Genomic DNA, 24,219 nt, shown 5'->3' with positions numbered 1-24,219 from the left:
GGTAGGACTTGATTTGTGAGCTTTCCCTACGCTGGATACACTTTTGTGTCCTTTTGAAGTCATGCTGCTTTGTCCTGTGATGTTCAGAACCTATTACCAAAAATAATTAAAATTAAAGAGAGGAAAGCTAGGCAACCCTTTAATATCAAGAGAAGAAATATTGTGTGTTTGGTTCCTTGTCTTTGTTAATTACTCAATTTGTGTCATTAATAAATGACTAACATCTCTGTCAAGTCCACTTCTACCTAATGTCATCTCTACCTAAGACTAAATACTAGGTCATTTTCTCAATAGTTATGTGAAGCAAAAGATGGGTTTGTTGATAAAGAAATATTAAGAGAAATACTTTGTTTTATGAAGAGTGTAGGCCTTAAAATGCTAAAAGAATTAATTTTTAAAACTCTTTCTAAAGAATTTAGTAGTTCAATGTGAATCAGAATTTGTTGGGTTTTGGGACTGAATCTTGTCTTTTCTGAATGGTTTCAAACAGATATTATGATTACAGTTATCCAAGACTATATCATCTTATAAATTTTTAAATCTGAAAGGTCTTTTCATATCAATAATGAGAATGATTCTTTAAAATCCATTAACTAATAACATTCTTTCATGGAAACAATTCCTTAACTGTTATAGACTATCTTATGACAGTTTTACAAACAAAATGAACACTGTCAGAGTATCAAAGATGAAATACACTTAAGACAGAGTCACAAAGCTCTGGGTAATCCTCCCCAGCATTCCAACTCCCAGGACGAGCGATGTCATAATGTCCTGGTTAGCCCTTGGATAACTTCCTGCCATGCCACAGGAAGAAAGCTCTAAGGAGAAAGAATGGATTACTGTATAACCCACATCAACTTCTTAATGAATGTTATAGTCTTTATATTTTTATCTGGGGTTTCTTCCTCAGGGATTAGCAATTCTGAGCCCAGTATGGGAGGTGAGTAAAATTTTAAAATTTCATAGAAATAATAGGTAGCAAGGATGACTCTTAATCTCAGAAAACTGCCATGTGGTAATTTTGTAAGAGTGCTATAGTTTTTTTTTGTTGGACATATGAAATAACTTGGACTTTAAATCCAAATTGTTTATGAAAAATACTGTGCAAAAAGAAAGTGAAAAGGATGTCAACATATTTGTGATTGTTGGTGTGTCACACTTTTTTAGAGCTACCTGATGTGATATCTTTAGATGAAGATAATCATGAAGAACAAGATATGGCTAATAATCCTGCTACACACCATGAGGGAGAAAAAAACTCGAATGATATTCCTGCTAATGAGAAAACAGGCAATTACTATAAAGACATAAAACAATGTAAGTCTTTAAAGGAAATAAGAGTGCATACAAAACCTGATTATTCTAGTTTGACAACTTTAAACGCAATTATTTTACCTACTTCTTCAATTCTAGCTTACCTTGAAAACTTTTAAGTGTATAAAATGAAATCCTTATTTCCTACAACTTTTTTCATGAGATGGTATGAAGTTTAACAAGGTTCTCTTGGTATCCATTTCTAATCACCATGGTTCCTCAGGACGTGGTAGGTATGTGTTCACAATAAAAATTGACTTAATTCAGCAGCGAGGTAACAAGTATTTCTTTGAAGATAAGAAGCCATTTCCTGGGTCTGTTAAAGCCCACGATGAGTACTAGGTGGCTCAAAGCATCCAAAATCTATTTGCTCACTGTTCTCCAGACTTCAAGTCCCAAATCAGAGTTTTACTTGATCAAATAAAGCCTCTCCACACAGCATGAGGTGAGGCTCCTCCCGCCTCTTCAGCTTCTGGGAGCCCCAGGTGTCCCTGCCTTGTGGCAGCATCACTGCGGTCTCTGCCTCACTCTCCTCACATGGTTTCTCCCTGTGTGTCCCTGTCGACAGGTCCCTCTTCCTGTAAGGACATCAGTCATGTCTGATTAGGAGCCCACCTACTCTTAATTACGTCTTCCATCACCCTGTTTCCAAATAAGGTCACATTCTGAGGTACCAGGTGTTAGGACTTCCACACTGGCTTTTCTGGGGGGAGGACGCAATTCAGCCTTTGACAGTGTGACTTCTACATATTTCAAAGGTCCGTTAAAATTTAGTTTATAATTTACTATTCTTCATATGGACTTCCTTTCCATGTCCTTACTAGATGTACCATTCTAAAATGCGTAAAGTTCATGAGAATCCCTGCTTAAAAATTAAGATAACATTTAATTATGCTATAATTTTTATTAACATTAAAAAATAGAAAACAAAGCTATACATATACATGCAGAAGTTTGAAAACTTCAGTGCATAACTTGTACTTCTGTTGTTTTGTTGAGGACTCAATATCCCTCTTAAATTTTGTACTTGTACACCCACATAAAAGGACTCACACTAAGGACTTACTTTTCTCATTTAATAACTCTGGAACTCTTTTCCTGTCTACCTTACTCATTTTTTGTTTTAAGTACTAGGCCTTTGCACTGAGCTATATCTATCTGTAGCTTTTTTCTTTATACACACTTGGGTGTATCTCCCAGGTGAGATATCAACTACTGAAATTGTTGAAAACAAGGTAAATCTTTTCAAATATTGGTAGCTGCCACCAAAGTGCCCTCTAAAAATTATTTACCAATTTATATTCTACAAAAATGTTCCACAACATCATCCATAATGAATATCTGCAACAGAATATTTTGTGTGTGATGGGTGAGAAATATATTGTCACTTGTACTGAAGTTAAATATTTTCTCTATTATTTATTGGATATTTTCATTTCTTATTACTTGTTCTTATTACCATATTTTGCTTATTACCTGTTCATAATCTTGCCCTATTTTATATACAGTTTATTAATTTTTTGTGTGATTTACTAAAAGCTTTCTTCTACACTATTTCTTACATTTAAACCTATTTAAGTATTTTTAATCCTAGAGAAAATTTCCCATTTTCTGAAATCAATTCTATTGATTAATTTCTTTTAAATTCTTTATTTTATGTCTTGGATAGACAGGACTTTTCCAATCCAGGGTACTAACTTATTTCCCTAAACTTTTCTGAGAATTTCCTATTTTATTTTTAACTCTTAAGTTTAAAATCTTATTTTGTTTTTTTGTTTGTTTGTTTGTTTTCTTTTTGGTACCAGGGACTGAACTCAGGACCTTGTGCTTGTGAGGCAGGTGGCAGAACTACTAAGCTAAATTCCCTGCCCTGATTTTGTTTTTATATGGTATAAAATAGGGATTAAAATATGTTTTTGAAAGCCAGAATAGCTGATTGTCTAAAAGTAATTATTTGTGTGATATTCATTTTTAATATAATCTAAAATTCTCATATGAAATGGAGTCAATTGTTAAAGTTTTATTCTTTTTTGATTGTTTTCTACAAAAAATAGCACAATATTTTAACTTTTATACTTTCTTAACTTATAACCTTTATTTTATTACCTTTATTTCTCCCAAAGATCTATCTCAGAATTTCCACAAAAATATTTAAACATTAATGATGCCATCTTTTTCATATGTGTTACTGAGGAAAATGAATACTTAGGTGAACAGCAAATTTGCACATATTCATATTCATGAGTATATAAAATTTTCTGTTATTCCACAAGACTTTGGAAATGACCAATGTATACAGGTATTCAGTCTGCCATTGTGTTTTTCTTCAGAATAGTTCTGCAGTATGAACTGAACTATTTTTTTCCCTTAAGTTTATTGGTACATTTAAAGCAAACAATACGGTTACATTTATTATTGGAATCTTGCACCTTTACGTGATATGTCTTGGTTCTTATTTTTTCCCCATACCGGTGCCCTCCCTTCACCCCCTTTACCCTTCCCTATTTACAAAGACTTTGTTTCCTTTTTTTCATTTTTTCTTTTCCCTCATTTCCATGTCCCTCCCCTTCCCATTTCCCCTTTAGCCATTTTCAGTCTGTCATTTTGACACAATTTACTTTGATCCCTTGAGTAGGTATGTTCATTAGCTTTTATTTTTTATTTATTCATTTATTTATTATTTATTTAGTTGGTACCCAGGATTGAACTTGGGACCTTGTGCTTGTGCAGCAGGCAGCAGAACTACTGAGCTAAATCCCTGTCCCCAAACCTCTTTACTGAACTAAAAGTTCAAATGAAGACTTCTTACTTAGTGTTTCAGTGATGTCAATCAATCCATGATAATATTGCATATCTTCTAATCTACTTTGGCATCTGTTATAAACTTGCACATTTTTCTGTGAGTTTCCTTATAAATTGCTTCTTAGTCATTGAGTTTAAAGTTTTAGTTTTCTTCTTGAGAATGTTCAATGTAAATTTGCTTCTGTTTTCTTATTTTACGCATGAAAAATGAATCAAATAGTTTTATAATTTTGCGGGGTGGATCATTCAGCACACTTTTTAGAAAAATCTTGTGGGGCTGGGGATTTAGCTTAGCGATTCTGCTGCCTGCTGTGCAAGTGCAAGGATCTGAGTTCAATCCCCAGTACAAAAAACAAACAAACAAACGAAAAAACAAATACAAAATCTTGTGAACAAAAAGCAATGGACAACTGATTTAACCAGGTATTCAAGACTTTTGATTTTTTTTTTTTAGATGTGCTCACCACACAAAATTCAAATGGTACTGTTTCTGAAATATCTGTGAGAGCAACAACAGATCTGAACTTTGCCCTAAGGAAGTGTAGGTATTGATAGCACCATTACACTTGCAAAAGCCCTTAAAGCAGAACTTCAAAGCAGCACCAGAGAGGTTGTGGAGGAAAGAAGCCTTAGCTCCTAAAAATGCCTAAAAATGTCCCAGGTCTATTCTGTGACTCTGGGGCCCAGCTGAGGCCTGGGACAACCCCTAGGCTTTTCTCACAATTACTCACACACCATATCCTCCAGGCTGTATTCCACTGCACTGACAACTCAAAAGGCAGGTATTGTGTTTGTGCACCTTGTATATTTGATTTACATGGAAAAAAAAACAAGCATCTGGGAAATTATAATGTTTCTTAAATTGACATTTTTTTGCTCCTGTTTCTTAATCCTCAACAACTTTGAACAAGGAAGAGAGACTATTTCTAGTGATGGTAATTTTAACATTGGGACAAACCAATCTCACTAGATATCTAATTATAATAAAGCCACTTGGTCATAGTGGAATATTTTGAACAATTCCAAATCCTGAGACAGTGACATTTCCAGAGAAGACATTAATTAGATAATTAATTATCTATCTTCAAAGACATTAATTAGATAATCCTTCTAATTCATTATTAATTAGATAATCTTGCTGTGCGTAGACAAGATACAAAAAGCCAGCTCCAAAGCAGACCAGGTTCCAAGGTTTCCCTTGGGATATGGGGTACTGAGAACTATAAGACTCACAGAATTGGGTCCAAAACTATGCTGACAATTTAGGACCCGAAGGCATCAAGAAACTTAGCCTGGGCCGGGTGTGGTGGCGCACTCTGGAGGCTGAGGCAGGAGGATCACTGTAAGTTCAAGACCAGCCTGGGCTACGCAGTGAGTTCCAGGTCAGTCTCAACTACATAGTGAGATCCTGTCTCAAAAAAAAAAAAAAAAAAAAAAAAAAAGCCTCTGATGAAAGATTCCTACCATCTTAATAGAGGCTCTGACAACATGTTCATACATAGTAGGGACAATCTAGAGTCCAAGCCCCTCAAGGAAATAGAGAAAAGGAAATAGAGATCTCTAGTGTAATTTTGACTAAAGAGGACTTGCTTAAATACAGTTCCTAAAGTTCTGAGGGCAAGGGGGTAAACTGAGGCAATCTGCTCTCTCTCTCTCTCTCTCTCTCTCTCTCTCTCATAGAGCATTAATGGGTGCATAGCAGAGTTTAAAGATTACTTACTGTTATTTTGGGTCCTATCTGTAGCAATGTCAACTCCAGTAGTGGAGTCCCTTCTCTACTCTCTATTGTCAGCTGGATGCCTGTAGTAGGTTTGTGGGTTGTGCCTGAATTTCTGTCTCTCTGTAGAACTCTTCTTTTATGGGGTGGTCTGCAAACTTACGGAACTTATACTCAAATTCAATGATTACGTTCAGTATTGACCTTATGGGAAATTTGGTTTGGTTCTTATCCAATTCCATTTGTAATCAGAACCATGGAAAGAATTAAGTTCATGAACCAAGATTCCACTACACTGACTCCTGTATTCAGCAAAGTTCACTACTATGACCAAACTAAGTGTTCCCAAAGGCTTTTTTGGTGACACACCTGAAGAGGTACACATTCTAGATTGAGTTTCAAAATCTTTACATTCAAAACTCTTTCCCAGTGTACAAGACATTTGTGCTGCCTCCCTCTTCCCTTTCTTTAGACTGAGCAAAATCCAGGCCACTTGGTAATGCGAATCTCATTTCAAAGCCTGTTTAGGAAACCTGGGAAAGACAGTCATTCAAGCCAACTGCTCTCCCTCTCCTCTACAGGAAGCCTGTGGTCTCGTGCTCCCTGCCTTTCTTCTCTTTCACAATTTAGAAACTTTAACCTCACCCAAGGCAACTTGGTATCACAGAAATGTTATTCTTCAATGCCTTCTTCCTCCCATTTTTTGCTATTTCAGGAAGATGTCAATGTCTTTGCCTTTAATGTCTTCTGTCTCTTGTCTTCCTTCCATTTTTGTCTTTAGAATATGCCAATTTTCAGATGTTTATTTCTTATTTTTATGTGGTACTAATACTTTATCTCTTTTCATAGACAGAATGAGTACGCCTACAAACAAGGAAGAAGAAAATGAAGCCGCTCTTAGAAAGAACCAAAGTATTAAAATTATTTTGATGTATTCATTTTTAGCCACATCATTCTATGACTTGAAAATTTAAGAGTCACTACTCTGAGCATTGCATAAAGAAAATAATATGCTTAAAGAGTTTATACTGTTATATTTTAAAGTCACTCTAAACTCTTGTAAGTGATGAAAGTCTGAGAGTGAATTTTTAAGTATACCTGACAAGGCATAGTAACTGAGCTTTTTAGCAATTTAAGTTTATTTTAGTAAATGTGTTATAATTATATCAAATATTTATAAGTGATTATATTTCATATGTAAAATACAAGTATATTTTAAATATGTTTATTCCTATAAATATGTATATGTCTTGCATTTTTAGAACTGTAATATGTTAAACATATTATAAATATAATTTATTTTGATAATAATGTAAATTTCTACCTATTTAAGGAATAAATGTATTTCTGATTAGAGTCAATAATTAAATGTTTTCTAAGATTATTCCATCAAGGAGTTTTGGGAATGGGAGGCTGCAAAATAACCATCATCAGTTTACTTTCCTGCCAAAAATATTGTTCCTTATAAAATATTTGCGAAGCCCTAACAACCCATGATGGCTTCTGTGATGTCTTGAATGAGTAGTCTTTTTTGAAGATAATGAAGTCTTAACTTTCATTCCTTTTTTTGTAAACAGGAACAACCCCAAATGTGCCTGCATTTTGGTCAATGTTAGCTAAAGGTAAATATACAGTTAAATAGCTGGGGAAATGTTTTGGTTTTCTAAAATCTTATGTAAGAAAGCCAGAGTCAGTCTTAATACTTCTAATACTAAGAATCAGTAAGTGAATGTTTGGCTGCACATGTCATAGCAAATGCAGTACAAAAACCAGGTTTTTATTCTCCTTCACAAAAGAAGTTTTATTCTCCTACAAATATTAAAATATAGTCACTCAATTTATGATTAAAAGAGTTAAATAAGACTTTTTTTGCCTGGTACAGTCCCATTTTATATTTGAAACAGTGTGAGCATAAAAACATAGGGATGCATAAATATATAAGTACAAATTATATATCAAAATATATGCCTGTATAAAAGAAATGTATATAGCCTGAATATATAACCATGCATCTATAATACAAGGTACATATCAATCTATACATGCATATATAAATATGCTTTTAGGGAGATGCATACATATGAATATGTTGCATGGATCATATATATATATATATCTATTTCTATATGTATAATAAATGTGAAATATATCATATTAAATCCTAATTTTTTGCCTATACTCTTATTTGTATTCTGTCCCACCTATTCACCAAGATCTCTGTCGCCCCAAAAAGCAATACTTAAAATGATGTCAAAGCCATTTGTGAACACTGGCAGAGATTACAAAAACTGTTTATACGTGACACATATAGTCAAACCTTCATCTGGCCCCAAATGTCATATTAAATTGCTGGATATTCTTCCTGAATTCAGAAGCCCATAATGTGCCATATGGAGAAAATCCATGCGCGAGATAAGCTTGGTTCAGGCTTAAATTATAGTGCTCTTTGCCATATTGAACATAATAACAATCATGAATAATGAGAACCAACTGAACATATTATACATACAATAATTTTTCTCAGGTGATTGTTTGCCGTAACACCAATTTATTGTTTTAACAGCTATAAAAGGAACAACAGTGAGCATGGATGATAAAGATCAATTACTGCAACCAATTCCAGGTAAGAACAAAGCACTTGGGTTAATAGATACATAATTCATTTTAGTGGCTGCAAGGCAATAGTTTTTCCCTAGTACAGGGTAGTATACATAGGAGTGAATCCTGATGGCTGACATTATTGTCAGAGGGGACGTTTACTGTTTTAGAAGAGTTACAGTTCCTGAGCACTCTTTTTCCCGTTTTCATTCATATATGTCTGCAGTACATAATCATTACACTCACCCTGAGGAATTGGTACAGGGCGGTTTTTAATTCGTACACGTTTGCATGACATAGTGATTGCATTCTTCGTGGAGAGTTGCTACAAATACATAGCACATGTTTTGTCATCCCCTTCCTCTCCTTTCCTACTCCCCTCTCTCCATCTCTTGGCCCGCTTCCCTGTTGCAAAATATTTCTCCCTCCTTTTCATACTATCTATCTTTCATTGTGTCCTGAGTGTTTTTCTCCACTTAACATTTTGCAGGCGACTGGTGCCATCTTCTTGTTTCATAGCTTCTATACCCAGAATCAACAAGCCACATAGAGGAGAGGGGGAGTGAGGAACATGTACAATTCAGTCTTTTAAAAACAGGCTTTATTTTTAGATATGATTTTGTTATTTGTTATAGAAAGTTTAACAAGTTTCTTCCTTTGTTTTGTAAATGTCTGACACACTGGGTTTAAACAGCTCAGTAATAAAAACTCAGCTCGCTGGTCTCATGAGATAAGTCTCAGCACACCATACTTTCAGCTTTTGAGGCAATCAGGACATTCCCCCAAAAAGCACATACCTTTCTCTCCTGCAGAACTGGTTACACGTGTGAAAATTAATCAAACTCTCTTCAGATGATAGATTACTCAAACTGGTGTCTAATAAGGGCAGGAAGAAATCAGTTACATACCTATTTTGGCATATGGTAATCCAGATCTAGAATCAGATTGCTACTTACTCAGGGGAAAATTCATAAGCCTCTGTGATCCTGCAAAACTGAACCAAGGATGGCTGCTCCAAGATTGCCAGGAAGGTTAAAGAGAAAAGGGCACTTGCCCTGGTGGTGGCCTCCCTCTGTTGGGCAGGAGCAGTGAGTACTGAGGATGGTGGTGGCTTCTCTGCAACGCTTACTCCTGCAGAAAGAGTGCGGGACACGTTATTTTCCATGACGCCTTCTTTCTTGTCCTCTCAGGCTCTGATGTAAATGCTACAAATGAAGAAGAGTACCAGTCATACCTACAGAATCTCAAGCTCAGATTAATGCTGGGCATTGCGCTGATGGCCCTCCTCATTTCTATCTCCCTCGTGATATCCTTCATTGCCACATTGTACAAGCTGAAGCAGCTGAGGTAAGGCTCCTGACATCTGCAATCCTTATAACTAATGTATGCCGTGCAGCTGACTCCTTCCTGCCTCAGCAAACCGTTAGGAAAATGCGACTCCTATATTATGTAACTCTAACTTGTTCATTTTACTCCATTTCTCCTACTCAGAAGGAGCATGGAGCCATCTCTCAGGGAATATTCATCCTTCTTGAGCTTTTCCCCAATAATTTAAAGTCATTGATAGGTAAAAGTAGTCATAGTCGACTAGAGAGTACATAGATGATCTAGATAATGCTTATTTATAGCCTTGGAGTAGAAGGACCATATATTCTCTTTTGAATAGCATATCTGGCTTTTCCTTCAAGGAAGCCTTGCCTTCAAAAAACAGCAGATCTCTCTGTCACACTTATATCTTAAGGCCTATCCATTTGATCTTTTTCCTAAAAATAAACTATGAAGTTCAAATCAAACCTGGATGGGGAATTGTTTATTTAAAATTTCTTCACATAGTAATAGAAATTATTTTCAAAAATTCCAACAAAATTGCCTAGTGTTCACAGTAATGAAGTAATGATTAATTATATTGTTTTGGTTATGATGTTTTTCATGAATGGTATATTTTTCTGATTCTTTAAAACTCTAATGGTAGGAATTTATTTTCTCTAATTATAGTTCATTTTGCACATTTTCCATTAAACTTGTACCAAAGCAATCTTTACTGTTTTACTAAATTGGTTTCTAAATTATAGTCTTGAGTTCTGAAACATGCTCCATCCACACAAGCCACAGTACAATAAAATTATAATTTTTTAAATCCCGTATCATTTATGTAATGTTATTGAGTAACTAATAAAATTGACAAAATTCATTTATACTTTAATTTTGGTGAAGTCTTCTCTAAGTTATTACAAATATATCCAATTATAAACAATTCTTAATCTGTGTTTTCTTTTTCAGTCACAAAAGGAGTCAGAGTCAGTACTCTATCAACCCAGAGCTGGCCATGCTTTCATACTTTCATCCATCAGAAGGTGTATCAGATACATCTTTTTCCAAGAGTGCAGAGAGCAGCACGTATTGGAGTGGTGCCCATTTAGATCTGAGAAAGCAGAGCTCAAGAATGTCTAGAAATATAACAGCCTTAGATGACATAGGGTTACATGAGGAGTCGGAGTTACTCATCAGTGAGGAAGCAAATGAGGAAATCAGTGACGTCAGCAGTGAGAATCCAAATGAGGAAATCAACGATGTCAAATAGATAACACCCTCTTATAACTAACAAATGATTTTCCTGCCTGACACTAATGTCGTAATTTTGAAACTGTTGCGATATGTAAAATTTCTGATACTTTAATGCTAGCAGACTATGGACTGGGCATCTCATCACTCAAAAGCAAATAATCATGACACGGAAATTGATGTGGAATCAGATTCATTCGGGGCAAACTACTTGGAAGATGGGAAAAGGGTATTGTCCTCTAGGCTTATTTTGCGGAATACAGGAGTACAAATTGTCTTTAATATGGAGAGAAAGGAGGAACAGGGCAGGAGGTTTATGTGCTGACGAAGTCCTCAGCATCGAGCATGTGTCTTTCCTTTGTATTTTTCTGGAACATCCCAGCGGACCCAATCACATTGGGTTAGTTCCTCTAGTTATTTTTAGACAGACACTTTCTCCACTTTAAACTTCTTTGCATGCTTTTAGTTGAGTGACAAGGTAGAACAAGAAGGAATATAACATATTCTGATAGTATCTGAAGGTCATTTGATGTTCTACATCGCATAATTCTAAAGAAAGATTGTTTAGTATTTGACACCTTAACTATTCAGGTTGGGCTTCTCTTTAGGACGCTGGACAAAAGACAAGGGATGATAAAGGATGACAAGGGCGGGTAGGCAACTTTGTGGAAAGGGAAAGGGAGTGGCTATGAAAGTAAGTCTGCCAAAGACAACTTTCAAACTAATGGTGCTGCTACAATTCTCCACTGTCAGTGTTCTTTCATTTCCATAGGAAACTGGTGTTGACTGTATTTTGTGTACTTGGTGAATGGAAGTGAACATGGGCGATTTTTGTATTGGAAGGCTTTGACACAGTGAAATGCAAACTTTTTATTCCTTGTTTCTCCCCACTGGGAAGAGGTGGTCAAAGGTGTTATCATGCATAATATGATACTCTTAAATCCTGAGTAGACTCATTGTTATTATGAGTGTTAACCTTAATTTTAAAATTCCTTCAAAGATAAATCTGTTCCCAGATAGCAACAGGAGTCTTCAACTGCTTAGATAAAGTTTGATGCTCCAAAGTCTGCTGGACCCATGTAACCTGTTGTTTAATTTTATTAATGCTCCTTTCTACTTGGGACAAAGTATTTAATGTACAAGGAGCAGGATGTACAATTATACAAATAGCCCTTATCCAGCCAAGACATTGTCTGAGGACTAATACTTAACACCATTTATTTATTTATTTATTTATTTTTATTTATTTACTTGGGACAAAGTATTTAATGTACAAGGAGCAGGATGTACAATTATACAAATAGCCCTTATCCAGCCAAGACATTGTCTGAGGACTAATACTTAACACCATTTATTTATTTATTTATTTATTTATTTATTTATTTATTTATTTATTGCAATCTTGGGGATTGAACCCAGGGTCTTCATATAAAGCTATATCCCTACCTCTTTTTAAAAGTTTCTATTTTGAGACAGGTTCTCACTAAGCTGCCAGTGCCGATCTTTACCTGGTAATTCTCCTGCTTCAGCCTCCCAGAGTGCTGAAATTACAAGTGTGTGCCATCATTTCCAGCTACAAAGCACCATTTTTGCCAAAGAGCCTAGCAACCCATAGCCTCATAATTACATCTTAATTATCTTATCCTTTTGTATAAATATTTAAGATCCTGTCCTTACATGCAGACCCAGGCAGGATCTGACAGGGTATCCCAGAAGTATGTCCCTCTTGTAGCTCTTGCTTTACTCTAGAGTGATAGATCTAAGGCTCTGCTCCTATGAGCTCAACTCCAGGATGGAAAGGGTAATGTGGCTTATGCACTGGGTAGGCAAATCTGGAGAAAGGACAAATGAAAACAAGGCAGTTATTTCTGATTGAATTGCTGAACATATTTTTTAAATCCTGGTTTCATTTTCTAATTTAAAAGGTGGATCGCCTAACATAAACACTACAAATTGTTTGCCATGCACAATTTTAAAAGGGCTTAATTTAAGACCACTTTGGGGCTATACCCTAATTCAAAGCAGTACAATGGGCCAAACCTTATCCCTCTTTAAATGGGTCTGTTGACAGAGTTTAGAGTTTTTTTAAGGTCTGATTCATGTTTTCTGTTACTTCTTTTGATTTTGATTTCATTCTCTAAAATAATGAAGTTTCCGAGCTATTTGTAAAGATTTACTCACCTTTTGGGTGAGTAGAAACAAATCATGACCCCCTTTCACTTTAAATAAACTTCAGCAGTCTAAACCTTGGAACAAATATTTGAGCAAATAGTCATGTCAGTTGTCTTTTCAGTTTAAACAGACTATACCTCTACCCAGCCTAAGTACTCACAAATACAAATAAATAAATAACCTGAAGTCTACTTGCCAGTCTTCAAAGAAACCTTTATATACTGCACCACACTTTGAGGCGAGAGGTGTTCCATTTAGCACATGGCATCCTTGTGTAATTCTTTGCATAGCCTTTTAAAGATACAGGCCTTTCAAATAAGGCTGTAGTAAATCTGTCAACACATCCTTGCCATGATCTGTCCCTTTGTGTAGATGTTTGAATATTAGATACACCGGGGATTCACAGAATAAAATTGTCCTGTGATCTTTAATTTTCCACAGTGAGGGTCTGTATTAGAGAAGCTCTATTCTTGGGCACATTTCTCATCCTTCACTGTGTAATGAGTTTTAAATTTAGCCAAGTTCAAATGGGATGTCAAAGACCTTCACTCTAACAGCTTGTTTCTCAGCTCCTTCAGCTTTCTGATTCCCTCTAGTTATTTGGGAATCATCCTTTTGGTGTAATGAACAGTATGCAGTAGTCCTTGGTCTGGTAAAGCAACTGTTTCAAGTTAGGCCAGAATTTCCATCAGCTGTTTGATGTATTGATTTCCCAAATAGCCCTCTTTCTTTCCAGGTAGTTCTAGGACATGTGCTTTCATAAACACATAACTGAAAGTAGTGTATAGATGTTTATTCATTTCCTTATGAAAACTGTAAAGCTTTAGTGAGTGCAATTCAGCTTTTTGTGCATTACCGGGAGAGCATGAGCTTCTATTACGTTATCCAGCATAGTTTTATCTTACCCAGCTCCAAATTGTTTGTATTCCAAGAAGCTACTTTCACCAATGTATAGTTTCCAATAATGAGGTGTCACAGTTGACCTGGTAAACCCAGTCTGCTTGAATACACTGCATTGGGAATTTTTAGGCAGTTATATTCTAAATCAGAGTCAGTTTCTGTTATTGGGAGCAAGTGGATGGATTTCTGGCTCTGGCACTTTTCAAGACAAGGTTTAGATTACCCAGTAAAATAGCTTGATATTTGCCCATTCCCTGGCGGTCAACCAGTATCCTCATTTTGTTATAATAGAGTCAATACCTGATGAAGCATAAATACTATAATAGTCTTGCACAGGTGAACATTTTTGCATCCTGCAGAATATCACAAGTGGCTGCAAGTGCTGAGAGATGCAATAGCCATCCTTTGTGTATTCCATTTGTTTGAAGAAACAAACAATCTGTTGAAATAATTCTCTGAACATTTAAATGAGTATTCTAAACCTATGCCCTGTTCCTCATGGACAAGCAAACAACTTGAAGAGCTTTCAAGGGATAGGTAGCTGCAAGGCTGGCACTGATGTTAATTTTCAGGGTCAAATACTTATTGGCATTCAGCAGTCCTTCGTAAGGGCTTTGAACCCATCCCTTTTAAGCCTTCATAAAGAGGTTTAACTCTGAAGTCCAAAAGTGGAAACCCAAATCCAGCAGAATCCTGCCATGTGCACAATGTTATAAAAAGCTCTCAGATCTTGAACAAATTCATATCTGTTTGTATAAGGCTCCTTTACTGGAAGTACTGGAATATTCTAGGGTTGTTGTTGTCAGGGACATGAAGGATAGCCAAAGAGCAGGAAAGTAGTTTTACCAAGTAGAGGGCTGAAGCTCTCACAGGCAAACAGCAGCCAACTCTCACCAACCTCAGTTTTTACTAGATACATGCACAATACTCCCATGAGAATAAACAGTTCCTTACAGATTATTTCTAGCAAAGCGTTAGAAAACATTTTTTATGAACACCTGGTTCTAGTTATTCATATACTTTCTCCAAACAGACTGTTCCCAGAATGTTATCTCATTGTTCTCAAGACCGAAGCCTTGACCTTCTGAGTCATGGCTCCATGTGCAGAACTACAACAGCAGTTCTTCCAATCCGTGTCCCAATGTAACCTTCTCCTCTACATAGGGTGATCTACAAGGCTGACTTAGTTCATATTTAAGAAATTTCTGCAATAACAGTTCCTTTTTGTTTTGGTATCGGAGATTGAACTCAGGACCTTGTGCTTAGCGAGGCTGGCAGCGGAACCTCTGAACTAAGTCCCCAGCCCTCATTTTTTTTTTCTAAGCCTCTTTTTTAAGAGTGCACTGTTCATTCTGAAGTATCATAGCTCCCTTAGTTCAATATTTATCAGTTGTGCATATTGTTGCTATCTGGCTGGTGGGTTCTTTTCTCTACCCAGAAAGAACTGCAAGGCAGAGTCAAGAGAGAAAATCATCAAAAACTTTTATTTTTAGAGCAAAAGCAGAAAGCTCCCATACCAGGAGGTGACCCAAGAGGGTTGCCACAGGGTGTCTTTATCTAGGGGGTTTTTACACACAAAAAGAACTACATCTCATACCAATCTTGGCCAAACAGAGGTCACCTGTGGGGTTATAAGCAGGCAAGTCTGACCAGAAGTGGGTCTGTAGGAACTCCGGGAATGTAGTAAGCACACTTTTACAAGCACCATTAATTGTAACTTTTAAAAAAAATATGCAAGTATTTTATTACTCCTGTCTGAAGACTTATTTTTGGAGAGCAGACAGACATTTTATTAGCCACTCTTTCCATTCCTTAAAGGCTTCCATGGGTTTCAGCAAATTCACATGTTCTCACGACTATGCTTTGGAGTTGCCCTTGGTGTGTCAGCGGATTCCTCATCAATCCACCTTACCAGTGCCTTGTATCTTCTACAATACTGAAACCAATAGCACACTACAACTTGCGGAAGCAGAGGGTAAAGGTTTAGAGGGCGCCTGTCAGCTTCCTCCAACTGGTTGGAGCCTTGCATTAGGCCTGCAAGCCACTGGCAGCATCGCAGCCCAAATATATGTCCAGTCTCATGCATTGAAGTGTCACAGGATCGCAGCAGTACAACTAGTGATTTCGGGAATAAAATAGTTATCGGAAATGGAATAGTTACTGGAAGATATTTTGTGGCACTTACTTTGCCTTCATAGCATGAGGTATAGAAGTCCCCACACCATCTGTCAGAAGACAAACTTCCATGAGTCTTCTGGGTAAAGACCAACCATTGTTATCACCACCGGACAGAAGTCATCTTTGGGTTTCTTCTTTTTTTAAGAAATGTAGGATATGCCCTGCATGAATCTGTAGATTTTATGTGTGGTCATCGACTCTAAAGGAACAGCTGTTTGCAGAAACAGAAACTGGTTCTAGCAGCTTTACTGTCAGGCCGTGGAGAAGTTTGTCACAGTAGCCCTTGAGACATTTAATATATTCTTCACTGACAACTCCAGTGTTTCCTAGATCAATACTGCATCTCTCTGCAAAGGGTGTCTTTCCGTAGGGATCACGGGAAAACTCCTGGAAGTCCTGGGGAGCCTCAGGCTGGGAGGTGGGCAAATCTGACTGGGAATGTAAGGTAATGGATCCAAAGAGGTCCGTGGCTGGCTGGAAGGCTCCATTCATTAAACGTCGCTCCCCAGCATCTAATTTCTCATACTGTGTTACAAGCTTTGAGTCCTTTGAGAGGAGAGCTCTTTCGAGGGTCTGTTCAGAGTGCTATTTGCATAATGACAGGTCTCTTTCATTCACTGCATGTTCCTGCGCAGAGCTTTTATCCTATTGAATGGGTCAAACAGGTGTTCCATCACAAGACTTTAAAGGAGGAAGGCTCCTACAGAAGTTTTAGCCTTACAAGGACAGGTATGTTGGGAAAAGTATTGTGGAGGGTGCCTTCATACCCTGCGGGACTCCAAGCCAATCACCCGCAGGACTGTTTCGGATCTGCTACACGTGCACACCAGTCTTGCCCTCAATTGTAACTTTTCTAAAATTATCAGCACAAGCAGAACAAAGGCACTCTTTGGAGGGGTACAGAGGCTGGTAGTACCACCTATCAATCACCTTGTTTTTATCACATTGCTGGACACGAGGATCCCACTAGTCTAGCATGGGACCTTTGTTCACCAGGCCACCTGAGCCCTTGCCTTGGACATTGGGTCCCCATCTTGGGGCCTGGCTTTTTGTCAGCCCTGAGTCCCAGATCATGCTTCACTCTACCTTAAAGTACTCAGGGTCACTTCCTATGGACGGCTGTGCTGGCTGAGAGAACAGGAAGCACTTGCCTTAGAGCTGGGAACCAAGTTTTTCCAGAGTCCCCAAGGGTGTCTTCCCAGTACTACTGGCCCTGGAAAAAGAGCCTTACGTGTTAGCCCCTGTTCCCTTTTTCTTCCTCCCTCCTGTAAGAGTGCAGGTGGAGGTGGGTCCTTTCAGGTTGTTGTTCATGGGGTGGTCACACATTGTCTGAAACACTGCCTTGGTGGAGAGTGGTTCCAGAGATGTTGGAGTGGACAGCGGTTGTGGGCTGAGGACAGCGGTTGTGGGCTGAGGACAGCGGTTGTGGGCCGGCAGAATGAAATTCTTCCCATCCCTCCCCCACTCACTCCCCCCACCTCGGACCTTGGAAGGAGCTGGTGCTGTTGACCAATAAGAAAGAACTTCAGGCACCTGTTGCTCTCCCTGCAGGTGTTGCCTTGGCCCTCAGAGCTCCAGCCAGAGAGCAGCAGGAGAGGAGCAAGGTTCTTGCGTGGTGTCCCTGCAAAGCCCAGGTAAGGTCCCCTCCTGTGGGTAAGGAATCCCGTGAGGCTTCATGAACTGCACTCATGGGTTTGCTGTGTGTAAGATGCCGTGCATAGCTTATGTGGTTTGATCCGCGCTTGCTTCACCATCCCCACGTGGAGTTACTACAAGGGGTCTCCTGTGCTCTTGTGAGAGGTGGGGGCGGGGAGAACCCTGCTGAAGGAGTGGGACAAGAGCCAGCAGTGAGAACTTCGTTAATTTTACGGGGACACAGTAGTCACCTATCAAAATCAGCTTTTCCTAACTGAGGAAAGATTTTAAATGTGCCTTTAAGCTTCAAAATTAACAGTCCAAATACAGCTTCTTGTGTGGTAGGAAAGATTAAACTGCTTGTGACGTATAACTACTTTTTTTATAATGCCTCCAAAGAGGTGTTTAACAGCCCTTTCCAAATCATGGCAGCCAGATAAAGCTTAGCTTATGTCAACATGCATATCTGGCAAGTTATTCAGAGGTTAGTGTCTTCTCCCTCCTTCAAAAGGTTATCTTCCCAATAGCTTGCTTTGAATTTCAGTTGGTTTCATTTCTTTCTAATAGAGAATAAATGGTAAGGTGAAAGGCTATTGAACCCAGCGAAAACTGATTGCAGAAACAGGAAGCATATGTGTGTTTTCAAACCTGTAGGTTATCTCAGATCAGAGCTGTAAGGGACATAATTGTACCTCATCCCACATCTAAAATATCTTTTGGGAAAAGAAAGGGATGCATAAATTGTTCCACAATTGATATAGGAAAGTGTAGCTTGCACAGAGGGAAGTGGTCCTGATTCTCATGGTAAAAATTCAGAATAGACCTGCTCGCTGCTACATCAAGCCTTATGTTTTGTCACAGTCCTGGCTTTTCTCAGGAGTGTGAGTCCAGGTGTTTTAGAGTTTTGTTTGTTTGTTGATTCTCAGATTTTGTGGTTGTTAGGAGCAGTGGTTTTGTGTTTGAAGAAAAGTTATCGTGAACACATACTGTTGAAACCCACCAGACAGAGAATAGACTAATGCTTTAATTACTTTTTCTTGTGGACAGAGGAAAAGTATTGGCATAAGAGAAAATATGCACACCTATTAACATTGAGGTCAGCTTCTGGAATTGTTCCAAACTGTCACCATTTGATAATAATGAAGAGAATAATTTATATCCAAATCATGCTATGTTTGACACGGTTTTTAATAATCGCTGGTAAATCAGGCTAGAATACTAATAATCTCTGTACTAATAAGGTCTGAGTATACTTTCATCAGTCATGGGAATGATCTAGCCATTTGAAAGACTTATACATTGATCATTAGTGACATCTCATTCACCTTCTAAGAAATTATCACTTAGGAAACTACCCCCCTATACTAAACCTTTCAGAGGTCACCACCAATCTGAAAGATATAAAGGCTTCATACATAGTATTTAGGAGTAACACTGACCCATGACCTCCACAGGGTTAAGACTGTGTTTAGAAGAGCAAATATCCTGGAAGGAACCTGATTTTCCAACGTATTTTATAATCTATATTTCATCTTCAGTGATTTTAAAAGATAAATCTCATGTTCCCTTGACAGCACTAGGTACAACTATGGAAAACTTGGAAAGACTCAATAAAAAAACTTGAGTCAATCAAGACCAAGATAGAAGGTTAGGAAAAAAAAGGCTCTCCAGATTTAGAGTAGTACTTGTACATCAACCCATCCTTCCTTGACTGACAGAAATGTGAAGCAAGATCTTCCTGAAGCCAGCCTGATCCCAAATGAAAAATAGCAGGAACCCCGTAAGAACGAATACATTCCACCTAGAAAGTGTGGGATGGATCAAAAACATCCTGGAATTGGTCTTGAATGTGACCATTTGCTTGATTACTCTCCACAGCTTCCTGTGGTATCAAAATCAAGGCAACATTTCTGCCCCTTGGAGAACTTCACAAACAAAAAAAATCTCCACACATTCCTAGAGAGATCTTATGCTTCATCAATAGCTATTAAAATAAATCTTCAAGAATTACATGATTTTTATCATAGTTATACCTGCAGTAAGGCCTACTTCTAAGAAACCTAAAATATTTAGGGGCTTTAGACATCAGAATATGGCTGAAAGAATTCATGTCACAGGTCTGGAGGAGAAACATCTTCAATAGCCAGGGCTATGCTACTTTTGAAGACCGCAGGTTAGTTGCAAAAACTGCTTCTGCTGAAGCACTTTCTAAGGGTGGTGCACTCTGGAGAGTCTTTGAGTTTTCGGAGTTCACAGAAAGGGCTTACTAAACAGATTACTGGAGGGTTTTTGTTGTTGTCCTTTTTGTTTTCTATGACTTATTCTTCCCCTTAAGCTGAGGGATTCTCACTGAAATACATATCTTGTATACTCTAAAATCCACTAATAGTTTTCACCAATAAAATAATAAAAAGTAACATACCTATATGAAGTAAGTAGTATTTCTCAATATTTTTTCATTGTTCCACTAAGAAATATATTTAGACATTGTTTTTTTCTACTACTTCCCCTTTACTTTCCCCAACAAAATTAAATACAAAGGAATAAGATTTTGTCAGCTGAAGCTGGGTTTTTGGAGAGAGATATATCATGATAGCATCCAAGATTTTTTTTTTCAAGAACCAATTTTGTTCCTTTGGCGCAATACCACCCCTATCAATAATACCTGCCATGAATTCGAATGATCCACACAAAGAAAAAAAGCTCAGACTTATAATACTCTGTTAAATATGCAAAAATATATGAGCTTGAGCAAATATAAATCCTTGATCTTTTTAGTAATTCAGGAGACTTAACTTTTTTCTCCCAAGATGGGACTGGTAATAAGGATGTTTGGTTTTATATTGGTATGTGTCAAAAGAGAAAAATAAAGATTGTATCATGCTATGGAGCTTATTTATGCAAAGCAAACAAAAATTCATTATTCCAAAAGGAAAGCTTTTGTATATTTTAGTTGTGTCTGGAATCAATAATAACAAAACAACTATACATAAAAAGCATGAAAAGAAAACATGGTGAACTTGTTGTAATAATGAGCCCTTGTAATTGTTACCTGAAAAGGGAAGTAAATTTGGCATCATACGATTATTAAACTGTTTCCTTGTGAAGGGTCACTGCATACACTATGTATATTTGGTATTCTTTTGCATATATTCTTAAAATTAAGTTTAATTGATACATAAAAGTATAAAACTTATACATGGACTGGGGCGGCATGTGGTGTTCCAGTATCTGTGTACATTGTGTAGCAACATTAAACACATTTTCCTTTTTTATGCAACCCCGTGAGCTCCTCCCCGGCACGCTCATAACAAAACCCAGACCCTTCTTCCATTTCTTTTCACAAAACACAAGTGAGTAGTGTATGACTCAGTTCCCCACCTCCACCTTGGCAATTGCATGTCTTCTCCTCGTTGGCTTTTCCAGACTCAAGCTGCGTTGCTCAGGTGCCTGGACTAGCACTTCTCTGGGGTGACAGTGGAGGAGGCCTCCCCACTCCTGTCGGCCTTGCTCCCCTTGTGTGCGTGCATCCTGTCCCCTGCACTCTCTCGGGAGCTCGTCACTCTCCTTCCCCATCAGAACAGCTCATGCTTCATGCACCATTCCGATGTCTGCCTTGAGTCTAAACAAACAGAGCCTTCGAGGGCCCGGCCTCCTGCTGTACAGCCAGTCTCATTTTCCTATCTCGTCGTCTGCACCAGCTGGCTTAATTCCTTCTCTCACTGCTGCGGTCCACAGCAGTGACCTGTAGGTGCCAGAAGAGTGGATGGGTTTTCTCAGTGACTTTGCTTATCTTATCAGCATTATTCCACCTTACTGTTTTACTATTTCAGCTTCTGTAACAACACACCCTTCTGACTTTTTTCTCCTTTTATAAATTCTTTTTTTTTTTCAATCTTCCCTGCTAAATATTCTTCCTCACAACTTGTAGTTGCAGAGATCCCTACAGCTTGTTTCTGGAACCCTCAACGCTTCGTCTACCCTTTCCCCTAGGTGAACTCATGCTCTCCTATGACTTTAAATAGCATCTCACCGCTGTGGGTCCCTAAATGTGTTTTACTTTCTCTTTATTTTTTTTTAAAGACAGGATCTGACTGTATGGACCCAGTTGGCCTTGAACACAGCGCAGTCCTCTTGCCTCAGCCTCCTAAGTGCCAAACACACTCAGCGCTAAATGTATTTTTCTAAAGAAAGTTTGTTTTCTGGACTGTAGGCTTTTCTGATATCTACCTGTCTCGCTACAGGAATTTCGCAAGGCAGCTTAAGCATAACTGGAGTGAAAATGAATTTTTGTAGGTGCTAAGAATTTAAGCCAGGGCTTCACGTATAGTACACAAGCACTCTACCCTGAGATACACCACTGGCCCTCATAAAAAATTACTGATTCCTTTCCCTACACCTGGGTCATCCAAACACAGCAAACTCCTTTCGGTCTCCTCAAATGCTTTTGTTCCTGCTTAAGCCAAAAACCTGGTGCAGTTCTCGCTGCCTTCCTCTTTACACCCTTTCCTCTAGGCACTGAGCAAGTCCCATTTGCCCTACCTCAAAATCATATGGGACCGTTTCTTCTCCACTTCTGCTGCCACTGCCTGAGTTCAAATCCGCTTCCCTCGCCTCACAGCTGTTCCGGTGCCTCTTTCACAGACTCGCTGCTTTTTAGCACCCTTTCCTCTCTCCAGCCCCTCGGCCTTACTGTCCACTGATGACCACCAGCATAATATTGTGACCATCACATTTCTGTGCATCACTTCTCTATTTTAATTGAATCCCTCTGACAACTGGCAATTTTGCCTCTCCTGATTAATTTGGCCCCGCTGTCTTTATACCCTGGCCACCTTTCTGGGTCCTTGTTTTAGCTGTTTTTTCTTCCACTTTTTATTTAGCTGGTATCTGGCCACTTTTAAGATTTCAAATGTTGCCACCTTAGGGCCTTTTACTGATGCAGCTATTTAAATTAGGGCCCTCTCTCCTAAAGTAGCACCTTGTCTCTTCCTTTTATAACACTTAACTGCGCTTTGTAATGATTTAGTGACATTTTTTGTCTCTTTTGAACAATATTGGAATTTGAAGTCAACTTTGTCAGAAGTTGGAATAGGTATTCCTGATTGCTTTCAGGTCCAGCTGCTTGGAGTATTATCTGTCTTTTCAGAGTGGTCTTTATGGATCAGGTTTACCACTTGCAGGCAGCATATAGTTGATTTTTATTTTTGATCCAATCTGCCAGTCTGTCTTTTTATTAGGAAGTTAAGACCATTTCATTGGGTACTGATTGAAAGATACATGTTGATTCCTTTATATTATTTCTCCAGTACTTGACTCCTTTCTTTTTACCATTTGTTTACTCTCCAGGGAGAGCTGGGGACCACTGAAGTTGCTAGGCAGAGAAAAACTTGGTGGAACGGGGTCGACTTGAGATTGACATCTAGCAGGGAAGAGACACGTTCTGACTTCGGCTCTTACTATTCACTCTGCCCCTTTGGCCTCCTTTAGACATCAGCTCTCTCTCCACCTATATCTATGCCCAGTTCCACTAAAGCCTCTCTGGCTGGCAACTTCAGTGGTGCTCAGGGGCAGGCAGAGCACAGTCCCCCACCCTACCCTGTGCCATTCTCATGGTTTTTCCCATCCCCTGTGCTCACGAGTCACAGCAGCACTCCTGCTTTTGAGTTTCCATGTGACCTGTGATTTTACTGGTTCCTGGATGCTGGCAGGAAAAAGCCTCCATAGGTGCTGACTAGAGTGTCTTCTCCACCCCTGGTGGCCATGAGTCCCAGCTATGCAGCTTCTCGCTATTTCTCTCTCCAGCCCACAGTTTTAGTGGTGTTTGGGAACTGGCAGAAGAGAGCTCCACAGAGCCACTCCAGAGTTTTTTCCTGACCCTTGGTACTCACAGCGCCCAGCACAGCAAACCTCTGTCTTTCGCACTGTCTTATGGATCCCAGGATACCTGGGGCCAGGTTCCAAGCCAGGACTATGCCTGCTGCCACTCTCTGTGCCTGGGGCTTGTCGGCCCTGTCCTGGCCATTGTCCTCTGAGTGGCCTTCCAGCTTGTGTTTTGCACGGCGCCCTGTTCCGGCGATGCGCTGCCTGGCAGATACCTCACTCGTGGGGCCCCACGTCTCAGCAAGACAAGGGCTAGGCCTGGTGAGCACTGGATGGAGGCGGCTGCTCCTCTCAGCTTCTTCCCCAGAGGTATTTATACACTGCCCAAGACAGTGCGTTCTCCAGACCTGGGGTATAAGCCGGGCTGGGATTGAGCAGTAGCCCTGCTTCTTATTCTCACCACCGGTGTTACTAGCTACTACTCCATCTTCTGGCCTCTTCTCCTTCAAGTTGCC

The 24,219-nt window shown here is 38.7% G+C and overlaps 1 protein-coding gene and 1 pseudogene across 1 annotated transcript; one reads left to right on the top strand and one right to left on the bottom strand.

Moving 5' to 3' along the window:
- The first annotated feature begins 789 nt into the window (after nt 1-789).
- On the top strand, nt 790-11,817 carry Eqtn (equatorin). The gene is made up of 7 exons (XM_010627020.2): nt 790-943; nt 1,171-1,320; nt 6,686-6,748; nt 7,414-7,458; nt 8,400-8,459; nt 9,625-9,781; nt 10,715-11,817. Exons 1-7 carry the CDS (start codon nt 835-837, stop codon nt 11,013-11,015), a joined length of 885 nt encoding a protein of 294 aa, XP_010625322.1. The 5' UTR covers nt 790-834; the 3' UTR covers nt 11,016-11,817.
- A 4,014-nt stretch (nt 11,818-15,831) lies between these two features.
- On the bottom strand, nt 15,832-16,749 carry LOC104864215 (annotated as a pseudogene).
- Between the last annotated feature and the right edge of the window lie 7,470 nt (nt 16,750-24,219).

This window comes from Fukomys damarensis, unplaced genomic scaffold (genome assembly GCF_012274545.1).
Source record: "Fukomys damarensis isolate Sample0158 unplaced genomic scaffold, DMR_v1.0_HiC HiC_scaffold_36, whole genome shotgun sequence".
Taxonomy (NCBI): Eukaryota; Metazoa; Chordata; class Mammalia; order Rodentia; family Bathyergidae; genus Fukomys; species Fukomys damarensis.
This window is presented reverse-complemented; position numbering and strand designations above follow the sequence as displayed.